Source organism: Mya arenaria, chromosome 5 (genome assembly GCF_026914265.1).
Source record: "Mya arenaria isolate MELC-2E11 chromosome 5, ASM2691426v1".
Classification (NCBI taxonomy): domain Eukaryota; kingdom Metazoa; phylum Mollusca; class Bivalvia; order Myida; family Myidae; genus Mya; species Mya arenaria.
Window position 1 is genome coordinate 10,174,923 of NC_069126.1, and position 20,005 is coordinate 10,194,927.

The 20,005-nt window shown below is 34.3% G+C and overlaps 1 protein-coding gene across 1 annotated transcript; it reads left to right on the top strand.

Moving 5' to 3' along the window:
* Nucleotides 1–19,134, top strand: LOC128233842 (dolichyl-diphosphooligosaccharide--protein glycosyltransferase subunit STT3B-like). Its single transcript, XM_052947699.1, has 17 exons — nt 1–195; nt 1,641–1,749; nt 3,985–4,094; nt 5,915–6,003; nt 6,916–7,004; nt 7,746–7,811; nt 8,878–8,977; nt 9,349–9,447; nt 9,646–9,792; nt 10,341–10,544; nt 11,521–11,726; nt 12,759–12,949; nt 14,053–14,224; nt 14,750–14,923; nt 15,313–15,426; nt 15,633–15,839; nt 16,048–19,134. Exons 1-17 carry the CDS (start codon nt 26–28, stop codon nt 16,123–16,125), a joined length of 2,325 nt encoding a protein of 774 aa, XP_052803659.1. The 5' UTR covers nt 1–25; the 3' UTR covers nt 16,126–19,134.
* The last annotated feature ends 871 nt before the right edge of the window (nt 19,135–20,005 follow it).

Below are 20,005 nucleotides of genomic sequence, written 5' to 3' on the forward strand. Positions count from 1 at the left end.
CCGAAACGTGTTCCGTGCCGCAAACATGGCCGACACCGGTATGAAAACAGATATCAGCACAACAATGTTCAATCCAGGAGGTTGGAAGAGTTTGATATCGTTTTCAACATTGGCCCTAGCATGGCTTGTTGGTTTCAGCTCCCGCTTGTTTGCTGTCATCCGCTTTGAAAGCATTATCCACGAGTTCGATCCATGGTAAGCGAAATTTGTTCGATGATCATGTTGAAATAAGTGGGTGGGGAAAGACACTTTAGAAAACAAATGAATTAGCGTGTCGTATGCATGCATCATTTGAAGGGTTATCAGTAAGCTATAAAAAAAACAGTAGTGTTGATATAATGCACTCCTGTTTTTGAAGAGCTGTTTGTGCAGTAATAAACCAAAATTTGAAAAAATATAACACAATTGACAAACTGGCCCCTTTAAAATATATTTGGTGTTATGCGTCAATTTCTTATTTTGAATTGGAACTTAATGAAATGTGATAGACTTTTTGGCAGTGTTGGCCAGTATTTAGGATTGCAATGTACTGCATTTCTTAGAATTGGAAGAGATATTTGTGCTGTTGGTAAGACAAATTGGCAAAATCGTTTAGACACTTAGGCCTAAAAAAAAATACATTTGGTTCGGGTTACCCGACCCTACCTACGGAATAGGCGCCGACCCTACCGTTTTTATAGTCAGTTTGAAAAAAAAATGAAAAACTAAAAAAAAAAAAAAAAAAAAAAAAAAAATATTTCGTTTTTTTTTTAATTGCTTTTTAATATTAAGTTTAAACCTTAAATGCTTGTACAGAAGATAGCTTTAACACCATTCTCCAATGATGAAAATTATATTCTTATATAAAACCTAATAAAAAAAATAAATAAAAAAAATAAAAAGCCTACCTACCCTACCTATTTTTTTTAAGGATGTAACCCTAACCAAAATTTTTTTTTTTTTAGGCCTTAGCAAAATGGCGGCATTACTATATTAATCATTTTTTATCCTCCTATTGTCAGTCATTTTTTACATTTGATATCATCCGCTTGGTAAACTTGTGCTGGTCACTTTGTTCCCTATCAATACAGTTATTTTGTACCCTATGCTGGTTCAAATGGCACATACGCTAATTGAGCCTGCACAGGTTACACAATGACTATAATATTGGTTGGTCGGGTAAGAATGGTAGGAACATTAAAAAAATTCTTGAACTAATAAGAAATCTTATTAGCCATACATTCAATGCTGTTTTTTGCAACTAAGTGCAATTAGTTGTATAAACAGTGAATGAAATTGTAAAAACATGTTAAAAAGAACTTACTCTCGAAACTTCTAAACAAGTGTCGATCGAGGAATAATATAGGACATAATAAATGGAAGAATGGATTACTATTAAGAATCAAAGACATTTTCTTAATTTTTGGTTTATTTTTGTCAGTGAAACGAACTGTTGAAAAAGAACTTAATTTCCTTTGCATATGACACCATTTTAGCAACCTTTTCCGAAGCTTCTAAATGGGTCAAAGCAATTTAAGTTAACTTTTACCAAATTATTTTGAATTATTCAATAAAAAGTGTATGAAAAAAATGTTGATGTCAACTATACTTTTATCAATATAAAGGCCCTATCTTTATCATTTATGAATATATGATTGCAGGTTCAACTACAGGGCTACCCACTACATGGTCAACCATGGCTTCTACAACTTCCTCAACTGGTTTGATGAACGGGCCTGGTACCCACTTGGGAGAATTGTGGGTGGAACGGTAAGGTTACATTTAGACATTTAAAAAAAAAATGGTATTAAAAAAGAAGTCATAGCCTTCGTTTCCTTGTTGTTTAGTATTGTCATGCAAAACTTAACTGTTGGCCTTAACTTCAAAATCAGCTATATAAAATTGAAGCTTGCAACAAACCTTCACAATGAAACTATTCAAATGTATGTATAGCAAGTCCTATAATATATATTTTAATTTATATTTATCTATTCCCATTAATTGACTTTGGAAAATTGACAAGCATTTTAGAGGTCTCATTTGTTAAGTGAAATTAAAAAAAATGTAAAAAAATGACACCCCTGAAGAATAAGACAAAAAAAACAATCATTGAGTATCAAGATTGTGAGTGGAAAAAGCATAAGATAGCCATTTAACAATAGTTTTGTAAAATGTGTGTGAAAATCGCACATAAAGATTAAATTCAAAATTGTTAAAAGTTGATGTCAATATATTTCTTTGTATACATTAACACCTGTTAAAAAGGGAGGCAACTCTAATACTTAGATTAAAGTTACAAGGTCTCTGTTTAGAATCTTGATCAGTTTTAGTTTTCAATATTGATACATTCCTCCCTGGTTTCAATTTTCTAGAATAAAGTAAGACACTGCATGTCAGGCAAATATTTTTTGGGGGAAGTATTTTTATTGAAGTATATTTGATGTACTTTATACATCTTTAAATCTGCCTTACATATGATAATTTATGTTATTGAGATATTAGGTGGCATTCATTTCACATATTGTGTGAAACTGGACAATGATAAAGTGAATAAGGTTATTTTCCATTGCTAAATATCCAATGGTTATTCACTTAAATTCAGTAGAAGTTCAGTTAAGACAGATACTTATCTCCCCTTAGGCATTATATCTCTCTAAGCAGTGTGAATAAAAATAGTCATAATTGTCCAGCTTCACATTACAGTAAATGACTTCCTGTTGTATGTCAGTATGTGCTGTGCACATCGGTAAAATATGATTGACACAGATCCGGTTAAAAATCATGCAAGCCTAGAGGCAACTTACCATACTGACCGTAATTGGTACAATAAAACCCTCCAGATAATAAACTTCAATAGATCAATTATTAATTATGATAAATTAGAAACCACCATTTGCCCATGATTTGAAGAAGTGAGGCTGTTAAAAAATGATCATACATGTCATTTACTTATGGAGCACTTGCACTTCTAGGCTGTTTTAATTATTAATTATGATTTTAATTATGGTTGTCTACATTTCATAGGCTGTCTATTTAAAGATGAAATTATCTTAATAATTGTTATGTACAAAATAGAGTCAGTGAACTTGCATGTTTTGCAATTAAGATGCATTGTTTATTATTATTATTATTATTATTATTATTATTATATTATGTAGCAAGAGTGTCTTCTCCTAGGAATGTTTATTCCAAATGGGGCAGTTTTTCCAAAGTTTTGAAATGACCTCTAAAAACAGGTTGTTTTTCTTGTCAACTTACTGTTTTAAATTGTTTGTAGTTGAAATTCAGTTGCATCCGATTTCATTGTAATTAATCCTTTGTGTTTTGGAAGAAAGCAGATCGGCAAACACAAGATTCAAACCTCTCATGAATCTGAAATAATACATGATTCATCCTCGAAGTATTTTATCCATTTGATTAGGACTTTGTATGTGATGGGATTTTTTTTATTTAGACACTACAAAAACTAGCCTGCATAATTTCAGAGTCCTTTCACACCACATGTCATGTAAATTCCTTTAAAAACAGGTAAATATTGCCATTTAAGTCCATAGAAACCCCGGGAAGTATACTAAGCATAAGCCCCTCAGCCGTGGGTACTGTGCTCTTAAAGGTAATTATGTCGAGGGACTCCAGATTATATAATTAATTCATTTTGTTGCTTTATTGATAACAATTTTAAAAGAGTCTTTCACTTGCTTAGATTCAACAGAGAACCTAGTTTTTGATTCAGTTTTTGTTTTACCCCTGTCAGATCCCTGTCCACTCCCTGTTGGATCCCTATCTGGTTGATGTCAGATCCCTGTCCGATGCTTTTCTGATCAATATGGGACCCCTGTCAGATCCCTGGCTGATCCCTCTCTGATCAAGGTCCAACCCCTGTCCGATCCCTGTCCAACCCCCGTCTGATTCCCGTGTGATCCTTGTCTGATCCCTATCAGATCCCTGTCTAACATTCATGCAGATATACCTCAGTTTCATCATCTACATGCATATTTCTTGCAGGTGTACCCCGGGTTAATGGTGACATCAGGCTCCATCCACTGGATGTTACATGCACTGAACATACCCGTACACATTAGAGACATCTGTGTCTTCCTGGCACCAGTCTTCAGGTGAGTCTAAGATGTCAGATCAAGACTATGATGATTTAAAGCACAATCTTTAAAGATGCACTCTTACTCCCAAATAGGATATACCACAATTAATACAATTGTTTTGATATACCAAAATGGATGATTAAATGTCGAAAGCAATGGTTCCCATGAAGGATGCTGAGTTTAATTTGAAAGAAAGGTACAGAAAACATGCTATTTCTACCTTATGAGACTTTAGTTGATCACAGTTAATCTTTTAGCAATCGCCAATCATTTGATATTTTTGCGTTTGCAGCTATTAAACACACAGTTGCAATTTGTTATAAGCAATTAATATTTCCCATAAATGAATTATTTAGTAAGTAGTAAAAGGTGTATCACTCAAAATTTATGTTTGTTAAGAGTGTCACTTTTAAAGTATTTCTCTTGTATATTTGCAGTCCATTATTATCCCCCGCCTATGAAATAGGGAGGGGGATATTGAAATGGCTTTGTCCGTCCGTCCGTCCGACACCTGCGTTTTCTCAGTAACTAGCCGGTAGAATTTCATGAAAATTAAAATAAATATGAACCACTATACTGGAATGATGCCCGTCCAAAAAAAAATTTATTGGTCAATTGTCCTTGGAGTTATTGCCCTTGATTTTTTGAAAAATGCACATTCACAGCCATTTCTCAGTCACTAGCTGGCAGAATTTCATGAAACTTAAAATAAATATGAATTACTATACTGGGATGATGCCTGTTCATTTATTTTTTTTGGATTGGTCAATTGTACTTGGAGTTATTGCCCTTGATTTTTTGAAAAACTCTCATTTACAGCCATTTCTCAGTAACTTGTTGGTAGAAATTCTTGAAACTTGAAATAAATATGAACCAACATACTGCGATGATGCCTGTTTATTTATATTTTTGATTTTGTAATTTCTATATGAGTTATTTGCCCTTGATTTATTAAAAGATCCATGTTTGCAGCCTTTTCTATGCAACTAGCTGGTAGAATTTCATGACACTTGGAATAAATAAGAACCAACATACTGTGATGATGCCTGTCTGTTTTTCTTTTGGATTGGTCAATTTTCCTTAGAGTTATTGCCCTTGATTTATTAAAAAATCATTGTTTGCAGCCGTTTCTCAGTAACTAGCTGCTAGAATTTAATGAAACTTGAATGTTATATGAACCAACATCCTGCAATGAACTTCTTCGGTGAATTTCTACGGCTACATTTTTATCTCAACTATTGAGTACTATTTTTCAATGATTGATGTTTCCGAGTAAGCAGTTTTGGAAAAGACATCATCCCTCTGATTTATTTCGTTAAAATTATTTATCATAAAGTAGTCCCGGTCGATATTTTATAATTTGGCTCGGAAAGGGATAAACCAATGTGCTTATCCTATTCTTTCTGAGATTTTTTTTAACCTTCAAGCACAAACAAGCCATCAAGCACAAACAAGCCATCGTTGGCGGGGGATATCTTTTCACTGAAAATGCTATAAGCAAGCATACTTGTACTTGATTTTCTGTAATATTATATTGACCTTCAAAACAATTGTTTTTATGATGTGTGCTAAAATCAACAATGTTTATGAACTTTCTTTATAGAAATTGTAATCCTGATTGTTCAAGTGGCATGTGATTTGAACAGAAATCTATTTCTGCCATCAAGGAAACTGGAGAAGTGTAGGTTATCATATTCCTGTCCTGTTATCAGCAAAGGGCAAACTTGATTGTAAAGTTTTTATGTAAATTAAACAGTGGCAATACCCTTAAAAAACATGTTGCAAAGTTATCCCAACATTTATGTAAACCATGTCAACCTGCTTTCCTTTTCCAGTGGCATGACAGCTGTGTCCGTGTACCTGTTCACCAAAGAGATATGGTCGGCCGGCGCTGGGCTGTTCGCCGCCTGCTTCATAGCAATTGGTAAACCATTACATCATATCCTGACTGAGGCTGTTAATAAGTTGCTCAAGTAGAAGTAAATTGAAAGAACCCACATATTTAAAAAAGATATATAGTTACTTACTTACTACTATATTTTCCAACTTGTAATATAATAGTATAATCTTACGGAGTCATATGCTTCTAATTATGTCTCTTAAAATGCTGCCTAATGCCTTATTGTCTCTCATCTTAAATTCATTATTAGGGAATATAGCGGCAATTTAAAGATTCACTTTTACTCCCAAATAAGATTAACCATAATTAATAAACATTGTTTTCATATTCCAAAAAGGATGAACATATGTTGAAAACAATAGTTCATAAAAGGATAACAAGTTTAATTTGAAATAAATGAGCATAAAACACGGTATTTTTACTTTATGAGGCTATAGTAAACCACAGTTAATCTTTCAGCATTCACCAATCATTTAATATTTTTGCGCTTTCTGATATTAAATACACGGTTACAATCTTGTTATCAGTGATTAATTTTTTCCATAAATGCATTATTTAGTAAGTAGTTAAAGGTTTATCAGTCAAAATTGATGATTGTTATACATGTGTAATATGTATTGATTTTGAATAAGAGTGTCACTTTAATTATGGAACGAATGAGTGAAAGCTGTTACATTTCAGTAAACTGAGAGCAAAATTGAAATGTAGGTTAAAGTCTTATAGCTGTTATATTGGCCAGAATTTATTTTGAAAAATGGATCCAAATGTAAGATGTTGATTAATGTAAGATGTTGATTAAGGAAGATGTTGATTAAGGAAGTATTTCTGACATTCTAGCATGAATCAAACTTCCTTTGCACTTAACCAAAATAAGCCATAATTGCTACATAAAGGGACATAACTCAATTTTATTTGTGTGATGTATGTTTCTTACAGTTCCTGGTTACATCTCCCGGTCGGTCGCAGGCAGCTACGACAATGAAGGCATTGCTATCTTCGCACTCATGTTTACCTATTACCTTTGGGTAAGTCGATCTTTTTATAATTAGTTTTTGTTATTGCATGTAACGGTTTAAAGCTGCACTCTCACAGATTGAATGTTTTGACAACTTTTTTATTTTTTGTCTTGAAACGATCCAATTTATGCAAACATACATGTTAAGCAGTCATATAAGACGGCTGACAAAAAATAAGATCGCAGATTTTGATTTTTAAGTTCAAAAATTGATGTTTTGTGCATTTTTTTTTAACCGCTAGTAACAGGTTTAGCCATAAAACATTAATTTTGGAATGGAAATATGAAAATCTGTGGTCTTATCATTTGTCAGCAGACTTATATCACTGGTTTGCAGATATTTTCGCAAAAGTTTGCTCATTCCAAGACAAAAAATAAAAAAGTTGTAAAAATGGTAAATCTGTGAGTGTGCAGCTTTAAAGCCTGTTTGGTTTTCGGAAATAAACTTATTGTGATAGCCTTGGTGCGAAAACTGAGCCATAATTCAAGACCAACAGTAGATCGCTGGCATTGGCTCAAGGGGGCTCTTGTTGATACTCAAATTCATTGACCTAGAGGATATTTTGAAAAAACGCAATGTTTCATTAGTGCATTATATGCAGGATGTAAGCTTTAAGAATTGTAGTTTACATAACATTAACCCTGCCATGTACTTTTGTTCTTTAGAATATATCTTGCAATATTTGTTAAAATTTTTGTATATATACTGAACATAGCTACATGTATAATTATATGGATTTTCTACTTTCAGATAAAATCTGTTAAAACAGGTTCATTATTCTGGGCAGTGTTCACAGCTTTATCATACTTTTATATGGTAAGTAGCTACAAAGTCTTCTTCACAATTACCGTAATGGAACTGAAGTTACATGTATCCTGACATTTATATAACTGCCATGACAATTGGACTGTCCCTAAGCTCCATTTTCGCAGAACACTCGCGTAAATATTCAGCTGAGTCCAACATGTTTCGTGAATCGGAAGGAAATAAATGGTGGTCACTTATGTGTTGAGTTTAAAATTGAGACTCAGATATGTGAAATTTCGAATCAAACATAGTCATTAATATCATTGGTTTGATAAAGGGTAAGCAAATAAAATTGAAACGAGTCTGTTTAGCATGTACACCAAATTTTTCCGTAATATTTTCCAGATACACATTTAAGAGAAAAAGACATCTGGAAAAGCAGACCTTTTTAATGTTCATTTCCACTGTTTTTATGCCCCCGAAGGTGGGCATATTAAAATCGCACCGTCCGTCCGTCCGGCTCTGTAACATTCCCTTGTATGGACAGATTTTAAAATAACTTGCCACATGTGTTCCACATACCAAGACGACGTGTCGCGTGCATGACCTGTGTCCCTACCTCAAAGGTCAAGGTCACACTTAGTGTTTATTCACAATGGAGTGCTTCATATAAGGACATAGAGTATAGGTTGTCGTGTCCGGGCTGTAACTTTCTCTTGTATGGACAGATTTTAAAATAACTTGCTACATGTGTTCCACATACGAAGACGACGTGTCGTGTGCAAGACCCATGTCCCTACCTCTAAGGTGAAAGATACACTAAGTGTTTATTCACAAGGGAATTCTGAATATATGGACATAACAGTGTAGGTTGTCAAGTATGGGTGGTATTTTTTTATGTTCAGAGGCAATTTAAAATAACTTGCCATATGTATTTGACACGTAAAGGCAGATCAACTTTTCATGTACTGACCTTGTTCGTAGGTCAATGTCACATTCGGGGGCATTCGTCACATACTGTGACAGCTCTTGTTCATTTCAAGTTAGTGGGGTAGGAGTATTTCATTCAACTGTATAAATGTCAATTTATAAGAAAGGGGATGGTACAATATACTTTGTCTTTTTTTCATTTCAGGTGTCGGCCTGGGGCGGCTATGTTTTCATCATCAATTTAATCCCACTTCATGTATTAGTTTTAATAATTATGGGGCGATATTCTCGTCGTATTTATGTAGGTAAGTCATTTGGTATTTTGCTTGTTTGTTTATGGCGAGTGTTAAACTTGCTAATGTAATGGTTTTGTGGAAATCTGAAGAAATATAACTGGTCTTGGGCCAGATATTTATATATAACGGTATATCATATATAATGCACAAACAGGTCAAGTAATGCCATAGTTTTAATGCTTTTAAATTTCAAAAGGCATACCTTGAGGTTTAAATTTAGATCTTGAAATTTAGGTCTTTATTATTAATATGCTTTTGTACAGAGGGCCGTACATAGTACACATTACACAATTTAGGCTGTGAAATTTACCAGACTGAAAGTATTATTTGCCTAATGCTATTATGCTTATATTTTGATTGTTTTTATTTGTTTATTTCAGCATATAATTCATTCTTCATAATCGGCTTGATATTGTCCATGCAAGTTCCATTCGTAGGCTTCAACCCTATCTCTACCAGCGAACACATGGCCTCAGCAGGTAAGTTGTGCTTGATACTGCCACTATTCCTAAAATAAACATCAGCGCAGGCACTCTAAAAATTCTAGATAATGTATCATCAGTATCCTCGTTATTCACGGAAACAAGATGATTTCTATCTAGAGACTTCTCTTGGTTTGTTTTCTCATTTCTTTTTGCCACATGTTTCCAGGTGTATAATGTTCCATGTATTTCCAGGTGTGTTTGCCCTCCTCAATGCCTACGCCATCCTCAAGTACCTGCAGTCTTTCATGACAAAGGCGGAGTTTAAGATGTTTTTCCTTGCTGCTGTTGGTGCAGCTGCTGGCATCATCTTTCTTGCTGTTGTTGGTCTTACCTGGGCAGGTGGGTTGATGGCAAAATGACACACCTGTCAATTGGACAGTTTATCACTTATTTTAAACCACCATGCTATTTGTTAGTTCAAATCATTGATTGAAACTATAAATAAGTAAATTGCCTTTAAATGAACATAGATGTTTTACATTTTTTTCAGTGTTTTTTTAGACTGGCTGTTTTTTCTGTATTATTTTGTTGGAAGTAGGCTGTGACATGGTTCATGTAATCTGATGATTTTTACAATAATTTTTAGTGTAGAAATGCAATTTTTAACTCAATTATTCAAAGGAGGGCTAATACTACTCGCCCAGGCGTTTGCATCGGCGTCAATGTCTGGTTAAAGTTTAATGGCCCATGATTGACTTTAAGGTGAGTTAGGTGACTCAGGTTTAATTTTTAGGGCACATAAAACATGATTCATGAATGCATTCATTCATAAGACAAAGGGGCATATTGTCTGTAGCGCTTTCCATCGCAGCTCATGTAGAGATATATTTTCAAACATGAATTTTGTTCAACTGCCATCATTATCATAATTTCCATTCTGTTCCCAGGCTTTATTCACCCATGGAGTGGCCGCTTCTACTCCCTGTGGGACACAGGCTACGCCAAGATCCACATCCCGATTATCGCGTCCGTATCAGAGCACCAGCCCACCACGTGGGTCTCCTTCTTCTTCGATCTTCACATCCTTGTGTGTGCCTTCCCGGTCGGTGTGTGGTACTGTGTCAAGGACGTTAACGATGAGAGAGTGTTTTGTAAGGAAGGATCTTATTATTGATAATTTGTTCCTAATGCTTAGAATATACTCTTTCTGTTTAAATTTTAGAAGTGTTTTCTGATAAAGTAGTCATCAATACAATTATGCTGTGCTTAAAATCCTGTTATCATCATTTGATTGACATTGGCAAACTGTTCAGCTGCATTGCATCTATTATTTTATATCTGTCATGTGTTTTTGTTCCGGATCAAAAATCCGACCCGAGGGCACCTGCGTTGCCAGGTAACGAGGCTTGCCGAGTTACCGGCTACGCAGCGTGCCCGAGGGTCGGATTTTTCTATCCGGAATGGACACACATGATAGATATTTTTTCTAGCATACCTTGAATTTAGTTTTTATGTGAAAAATGCATAGAAAAGCGCAGTTTTATAAATTTCACCAAAAAGCATGTGCGATGATGTTAGCTGACATCATGACGCACATTAATATTTATTCACTGCATACATCAAGAAGTTCCTTCAGTATCACGTCTTTTAAGGGTTATTTTGTTTTGTTTTGTAGGTGTGTTTTTGTAAAGTTAATAGTTATGGAACTCATCTATTAAAATCTCATAATTATGGTTACATTAAATGTAAAATAAAAGAAATGAAAAGTATTACGTCACAGCGCGTGACTCATCTGGCATGGGGGGATGCCAGATGGAGTTTTCCAGCACGGCTGAATTCTCCGGAAATGCCTATCCGATGTGCTAGAAATCTAGTTCAATGACACAGTGTTATCTATCTGAAGCCAAAAATAATAAAAATTATTCTATTATTTTTCCCCAAAATTTGGGTAAAAAAAAGAGAGTATAAATGAGAATTTATTTAGTAGGTTTTCAGTTGATTCATGCTTGTGTTCAAATTCCTATTTTAGTATACTTGGAAGGTAAGAATAAGAATTGCTTATAAAGTCTTAGTACAACACATTGTGTATGTCAGATGTTTCAATGGTATGCACTATTCTGTTTCCAGTGGTTCTGTATGCAGTATTTGCCAGCTACTTCGCTGGTGTGATGGTACGACTGATGTTGACCTTGACACCGATCGTGTGTGTTGCCGCGGCAATTGCGTTCTCCCGTATGTTTGAGATCTATCTGAAAGACGACACCCCGAAAACAGAAAAGAAAACACCACAGGAAACACAGGAAAACAAACCTGACAGCAAATATTACGACAAGGTAATTGGAATATTGTCGACTTTAAACAGCAATTTGTGAACTATACCTCCGCAGAAAAATGCTTTGAGTGGAGTATATGTGAGTTACTATGTCTGATTGTCTGTTAATTTGAAGAGATTTAAGAACAGAACATATATAACTCTTTCTTTTTAATAGGATATATATTCTATTCATGCAGGCCCAAATTTCTTGAAACATCCCTTTTTACAGGATCAAGCTAAGCTCACTATTTTTGTTTAAGTATAATTTGTGTTATGTTTTTAATTTTTTAGTCTTTTTGGACTTGAAAAGGAAATGATCTTCATGATGAATTAATTTTCATTAAACCAAGATAAATTGCTTATTATATATAGCTTGTTACGTTTAAGAACTCGTCAAATTTGGGCCAGGTTACAAGAACAATTTTAGTGGTAAAGTAAAATGATCTTATTGCCATATTTTTGTTTATTTTTAACAATTGCAATGTAAATAACTTTTTTTAAGTTGAAAACAAAATCAGTAAACATATTGCCAACTGCGACTTTTGTACTGATTTAAGATGTTTGAACTAACAGCTAAAATCTTTGATTGAAACTTGCCCTGGCTGTTTGCTTTCACTTGGACAGGATTTTAGTGTTGATTTCATTTTGAATATTTTGTTGCACCATATTCATGTATGTTGATTAATGTTATGGAAAATTGGCATTCAAATAATGATAAAGTTTTCATTTTAAGAGTTCATGCATATATACTTTCTGCAAGTACTTTATTGAGAGTCATACCATTGAAAACAATGTCTTAAAAGTCTTGTTGGGTCAGCACAGTAGTTAGAATACTTGCTTCTCACCAAGGTGATCTGGACTCGATTCCCAGCCTGGGCGCATGTGAGTTAGGGAGGTGGGTTTTCTCCAGGTTTTTTCACAACACATGACCACACTCTTGCTCAACATCGTGCCAAAGAGAGTTAATATAACTTCCTTTCCTTTACATTTGTTGTAAAATAAATAAAATTTAAACTAAAAGTCTAAAGTCTTGACCACTATCTACGTACAGGTGGGAAAGACAAAGAAAGATCGCAAAGAAGACAAACCCAAGGAACAAGACGCCCTAGGAATCAACATTAAATCAATCATCGTTATTGCCCTGCTCATGTTACTGATGTTGTTTGCCGTTCACTGTACATGGGTCACTTCTAGTGCTTACTCCAGCCCCAGTATTGTATTGGCCTCTTACAACCATGACGGGTAAGTAATAGGTGATAGTGCGTGTGTACAAGGTTAATAATATCTGTCATGTGTTCCAGGTCGGATTTTTCTATCCGGAACGGACACACATGATAGATATTTTTTCTAGCATACCTTCAATTACATTTTTATGTGAAGGAAATACATAAGAAAGCGCGTTTTGTACATTTCACCAAAAAGCGCGTGCGATTATGTTTACTGACGTCATGACGCGCAGTAATTTGTATTCATTGCATACATCAATAAGTTCCTTCGCTATCACTTCTTTTAAGGGTTATTTTGTTTTGTTTTTAAGGAATATTTTTGTCAAGTTAATGTTAATGGAACTCATCTATTGAAATCTCATAACTATGGTTACATTAAGTGTTTAATAAAAGAAATTGAAAGTATTACGTCACAGCGCGTGACTCATCTGGCATGGGGGGATGCCAGATGGAGTTTTCCAGCACGGCTGAATTTACCGGAAATGCCTATCCGGTGTGCTAGAAAGACAAATACAAAATAGGTTTAACTGTAAAGGAGAGAAGAGATGTTCACATTTTACTTCCAATAAATATTGAGAGTGGTCTAGTGCTAAAGGTGATCACCTCTCACACAAGAGGTTGTTGGTTCAAAACCTGCCAGGCTGAGAGTGTTAAAGTGATATAGCAGTATAGATGTTCCCATCTCACCCAAGAGGTTCTGAGTTCCATCCCCAACAGGGTGATCTAGTGGTATTGGGGTCTGCCTCTCACCCATGAGGTTGTGGGGTTTTTTCCCCGCCAGGGATATTTTTGCCAGGTCTCTTGAAAAGAGCACCAATACTGATGTGAATGTTTCTACCCAGGAAATTATTCTGTTAAGCTTAAAACTGTCTTCGCAATGAAGTATAAACTAATACCAGCATTAACAATCTTCACAATCAAGTATAGCCTAATACCAGCATTAGCAATCTTCACAATCAAGTATAGCCTAATACCAGCATTACCAATCTTCACAATCAAGTATAGCCTAATAACAGCATTAGCAATCTTCACAATCAAGTATAGCCTAATACCAGCATTAGCAATCTTCACAATCAAGTATTAACTAATACCAGCATTAACAATGTTTACTTTTCACAGGAGTCGTAGCATCCTGGATGATTTCCGTGAGGCTTACTACTGGCTACGACAGAACACTGACGACAAGGCCCGAGTCATGTCCTGGTGGGATTATGGGTACCAGATAGCGGGGATGGGAAATAAAACAACCCTCGTGGACAACAATACTTGGAATAATAGTCATATTGCACTTGTAAGCAATCAGTTTTCATTTTAAGAACATCATTTTTGATATTCGGCAAAAGAAATTAATGAAGCAGAATGTATGTGTACTGCATCTTTTTTTGCATCAAGAGTTTTGATACAAATACATTTTAACTTGTCTGCCTTTAAAGTGTGAGGCCATTGTCATCGGCATATTTGTTGCGTTTATTTTTTAACCATGGCCATCGCTCAAAAAATGTTCCAAGATATTTAAATTTAACTTGGTTCACATAAAGACAACATTTTGATAGAGACAACAGGCACATGTATATCAAGGCCCATAACTCTGGCTTGAATAATTGGTTAGTTGCGTCCCTTATTTGAATATATAAACAAATAATGATAATATTCTCTCCACGGCGCTCTTATATTTTTAGATAATTTAGATTTTTTTTCTGTTTCTTGTACATTTTACAAAGCAGAACCACAGACAGTGATGACTATGACATTGATGTTCGGTAACATACAAGTGAGTGAATTTATATTCTAACTGTGGCAACTTGCATTATTTCAGGTTGGTAAGGCTATGTCGTCCAATGAGAGTGCAGCCTATGAGATAATGCGAGCCCTGGACGTTAACTATGTACTCGTGATATTTGGCGGTGTGATTGGGTACTCTGGGGACGATATCAACAAGTTTTTGTGGATGGTTAGGATTGCCGAGGGGGAACATCCGAAAGACATCAGGGTATATATCGAGCTCTACAATACCATTGTTTCCTTTTAGCGTTGATTATATTTAAGCATGTTCTGAATTCTGAAATGTGATTCAGTGCATTGAGTATGCCATTCACTACTTGGTCATATCAGCAAACACTCTGAAATAAAGTTATTCCAGTTTTTATCAAGCCAGCTTGTTTTGAGCGAGACATAGCTATCACAGTGGTGTTTCCGTGTATGCGCTTCTGTCGGGACTGAACCTTGTCCAAGCTGTATCACATTTTACATATCTTGATTGATAACTTATATCACTGACTACATATGCAATGTAGATTAATGTTACTGTGAAGTATGGAGTCACATAACATTTACAATCATTATGATACATTACCAATCCATAGTTTACCAATGTTTTAGGAGTCGGACTACTTCACGCCACAGGGAGAGTTCCGTGTCGATTCATCAGGATCCAAGACACTTCTTAATTGCCTCATGTACAAACTCTCGTACTACAGATTCGGAGAACTCCAGGTAGGTCAGTTTTATAGCATATATTCAGTTACTTTCCAAGTGGCAAAGTGTTTAAGTATATTGAAACTATAAGATAAGTTGATATTTCTTTTAGATGAAGGCATTTGTGGAAGAAAATTAATGACGGCTCCATCAGTTTTGACCTTCAATCTATAAAAACAGGTATTATCACAATGTTCCATTTACATATATTTTTTCTAATTTAGTTGGATTTCCGGTCACCCGCTGGCTATGACAGGACTCGTGGCGTAGAAATCGGCAATAAAAACTTCGACCTGACACACCTTGAGGAGGCGTACACGTCCGAGCACTGGCTGGTCAGAATTTACAGAGTTCTAGACTTGGAAAATAGGCAGCTAAACAAAGAACCGGTAAAACCTGTGAAGAAATCCCGAAAAAGTAATAAAAAGAAGGTAAGAACAGCAAAATCCGCATTGATTAATAATTTTCAATTCATTTTTGATGATATATTATATTGGAATTACACATGCCATGTAATAAATTTCAAACATTGATTGGTATGTATTTATCTTCTATTACACATATGATTTTATCAATTAAGGATTGAAATCAATGATTTGAGGGATTTCGTTTGTTTCAATTGCTCTTTGTCTATTTCAGAGTGGCAAGAAAAAGGCAGGATCCATAAAGAATAAACCCAAGATTGTGAAGGGAAAGAAGCCTAAATCAAAGAAATAATTTGTATAATTTGTTAACTATTGACAGCTAGTTTGTTAATTACGTACACAAAAGTGCAAATCACTAGTTATGTTATAACATGTTGTTACTGATGCTAGATATATTTGACTATTCTGATATTGGTGATGTTTTTTGTTCATAAAAATCATGTCATTTGAACTTCATTTAAAAACCATTTTATTTCATGTTTTTTGGTCGTTTATTGAAAAACAACTGCGGCTCATGCCCTAATAAACTCATCGTTTGAAACTGTGGTCAATCGGAATGTTATAACACTGTTTAACTTGTTCAAGCCTGTTTCTCTGTTTAAAATGTTATCACACAAAGTCCTTGTAATAAAAATCACTGACATCATATTTGGCTATTAAAATATTGCGCAATCCAATTAAATTAAATATCAATTATATAATTATTTGAGAAGTAAGCATGAAATAAGAAAAAAAACGTTTTTGTGGAAGATTGCAATATATTTCAACATGGGCCATCGGTAAATTGAGACATTTGATGCCCACTCGGTGAAATATAGTGCGATCTTACATTGAAACAAACAATTAATCTCTATATAATCATGGTTCAACAAAGGCATGTTAATGAATCTAGTTGATAAAATTAAATCAAATGTACTTTCTTTGTTTTTCATTTTTCTACAAATTGTTTTGGCATTGGGATATTATTTATGTACAGCTTATAAAAATACCAATATTTGGGTTAATTAAAACGTATGTGTCAGATTTTTTATTGATTTGCCTTACCTGTTTATAATTGCCGCACATTTATTTTGTCCCTTGGATTTGGTGCAACCTGCGTATCTAGTCGAGTTCATTTTTATCCTTGTTCAAACTCCAGAGTAAACAAGTTTGAAATGGTTTATCATTTAAAAGCATTGAAGTGTTCAGAGTTTTGTCTTGCCAATTGTTGCATACTGGGTATAAGTACAATTGTGATTGAACAAAAATAAACAAGTAATGAATTGACACTTGTAGCCCTTATAATCACAACTGACTACAGGCAGGGAGAGCGCTATTCTAAATGTGTTCATATTTGATTTATCTTATGGTACCTTTGGTCTAATAACTGTTCGCTTGTCTGTTTTCTGGAGAAATAGTTAAGGCAATGCCTTGGTGTTACCAGCATCATGCAGAAATGATGGTCTGTTTGTTCAGAACGTTGTTAAAATTAACAACATTGTAAACATCGTTGTTGCTTGCCAACATTTCTAAATCTTTTCTCTGGAATTTTAATGGACACACATGTGATCTGCAGTATTTCGAACGAGATTTAAGAACCATTTTCAGTTGTACTTGTTTAATTTTAATATATTCGCAAAATCATATATTACACCTTTTAACGTTAACAATGATACTGTTTTCAATGTTGTCAACTTTAAATAAGGTCTGACACATCGAGCCATTGTGATGTAAATATTCATCTTGGTCAACAATTGTTTATGATGAAAATGACAAGAAAATCCTGTAATTGTAGTCCAAATAATCCGACAGATGCACGTACACAGAACCACCACTGTGATAAGTGTTAACATTGCAGGCAATTATTTTGAGTATCGCTTTTTTCAGCTGAACCGTTTCACATTTCTGCTCTTTCTTTTATGTTTAGTGTGACTGGTAATCTGATTGTGCTAAATAAAGGCTAAATAATGTTTTGTGATTTTACGAATTCCAATGTGGTTCTGGCAAGTTTGTGGTTATTTGTATGAAACGGGATTGTTAACGAGTTTGCTATTATCTGTATGAATTGATGTTAGGCTAATCAAAGATTTAAATACTTGTTTATTTGTTCCTGTAAGCAGAATTTGTAATAAAATTGCAGTGTTATTGAATGTTCAATCATACTTATAATGATGTAGCATTTGGTATTGGTGTGTTTTGATGGAACATGAGTGATTCATTTAACTTAAATATGTTGAAACCAAGTGGGAAATGAATATTTGTATAGAAAATATAAAAAATATTATTTATGTATTTATGTTTGTTGTGTATAGATCAACTACTGTGTTGTATGCTTGTGTATTTCGTTAAAAAACAATACATGTGATTTATTTCAATGTTATAAAAAAAGATTTTATTATTAAAGTCCTTCAAACTTTTCGCCCATTTCCCTTTGAAAACATCCTTGGATGTATGCTGGTACATCAGTAGGACATAAACAATTGAATGATTATATTAATTCATTGTAGTGTTTTAACATGTATTTTGTACTACTAAGTTTAAATTGATTGTCAGTGAATTGTATAATTGCATTAATAATTAAGATTCCCAAGTGGAATGTCATAAAGTTAACTGCTAAATTGATAGATATGCGATCTAATTGCAGCATAGGTAAATGTAAAGGTTTCTGACATTGTAAACTGTCCATGTACATCTAAGGTTGTTTCCAATGGAAAATGGCCAAGGAGTTCCAAATGTTATTTAAGCATGTGTTCATTTTCAACAGTTGATACCATTAGATATCCATGATATAACTCCCGGATATAAAACTATACAAACCTTGGGCCTTGTTATGTTATGCTGCAAAGCAAAAATAAAACGTCTGTCGTAAAACTAAGGAATTGTATCATATATTTCTCAACACAATCATTACTTGAATATAATTTAAGAACACAAAAACATTGCTATGATCATGAACACGTACTGTATGTATGAAAGGCAGAACTTTTCAACCAATTTGTATAATGGTTCTAGTTGCATGCCTTTAGATTATACAAGTTTACCGGTTCCAGTGGTTGCTCTAAGCAATACCTACCTTAAACTATTTAACCGGAAATTCCCAGTATTTTTTCTTTTTCTATATTACATTGTTTTACATATATCTGAATCGTAAATACAAGCACAGAAATCTCTACAATGTCAATATATCACCATTATTTCTAGCGCAGAATGATTTACATTCCTCTTTTGTTTTCTACACATGCTTTAAACTTATTTTTCAATTCATCAATTTTGAATGTATTGTGTCATCAAAATGTTGAAAATAAAACTACTAATTAAATGATTGGTGTCTTTCTTTACATCACATATTAAGCTCGCCTGTTGTTGTTTTTTTATCAGAAGGTCTCGGAATTGTGACGACTTTGGTGAAGCCAACATCTCGCAAAAAACTTAAGCTTGGCCTTCATTCTGGCTATAATAATTCAGCAAGTTATCCCCCATTTTGACTGGAAATAAAGCAAGAACAGATGGTTGGTGTTTGCTCCATGACCCTTCTTTTTCTTAGTTGTTGCAAGATGGACTATGTCAGCCATTTTAAATCGGAAAGAATATACTAGAACATTATGGTATGCTCAGCTCTGTATAAAATGTGTCTTCTGTGCGAGGTGATAAAAATGAGGAGTCTAGTTTGATCAACTGAAAGAATAAAATGTGGCAACGTGAGTGCTATAGATGATTAGATCTAACAAATAGTTGACCTAGATTTCATCAAAACACATTATGACCAAAAAAAAATATGGTTGGCCAAGAGTTCAATTTCTTTTTATCTTTTATTTGACCTTGTGACAGGACAGGACACATATTCAACCTTGACCTATTTTGAACATTCCGACCACATTTCATCAGCAAAGGAAAGTGACCTTAGTTCAGAGAACATTTGACCTAGTAACCTATATTTTTAACCAATATGACCAATGATTGAAATTGACCTTTTCTTTATCAAGACCAAGACTTTGACCAAGTTTTAGTTTAATGAGAATCGAAATATGGCCTTTAGGTATAAATTGACCTAGAGTTTTAACCCCAATTAACCCATTATAAATGGGAGGTGTAAACAATATCAAGCTATTTTATCCAGATTAAGATGGAAAAAGAGCCCCCCACCCCCATCCGAGCAAAGGCAAACATTCTTCAAATTAATTTTTCAGCCAAAC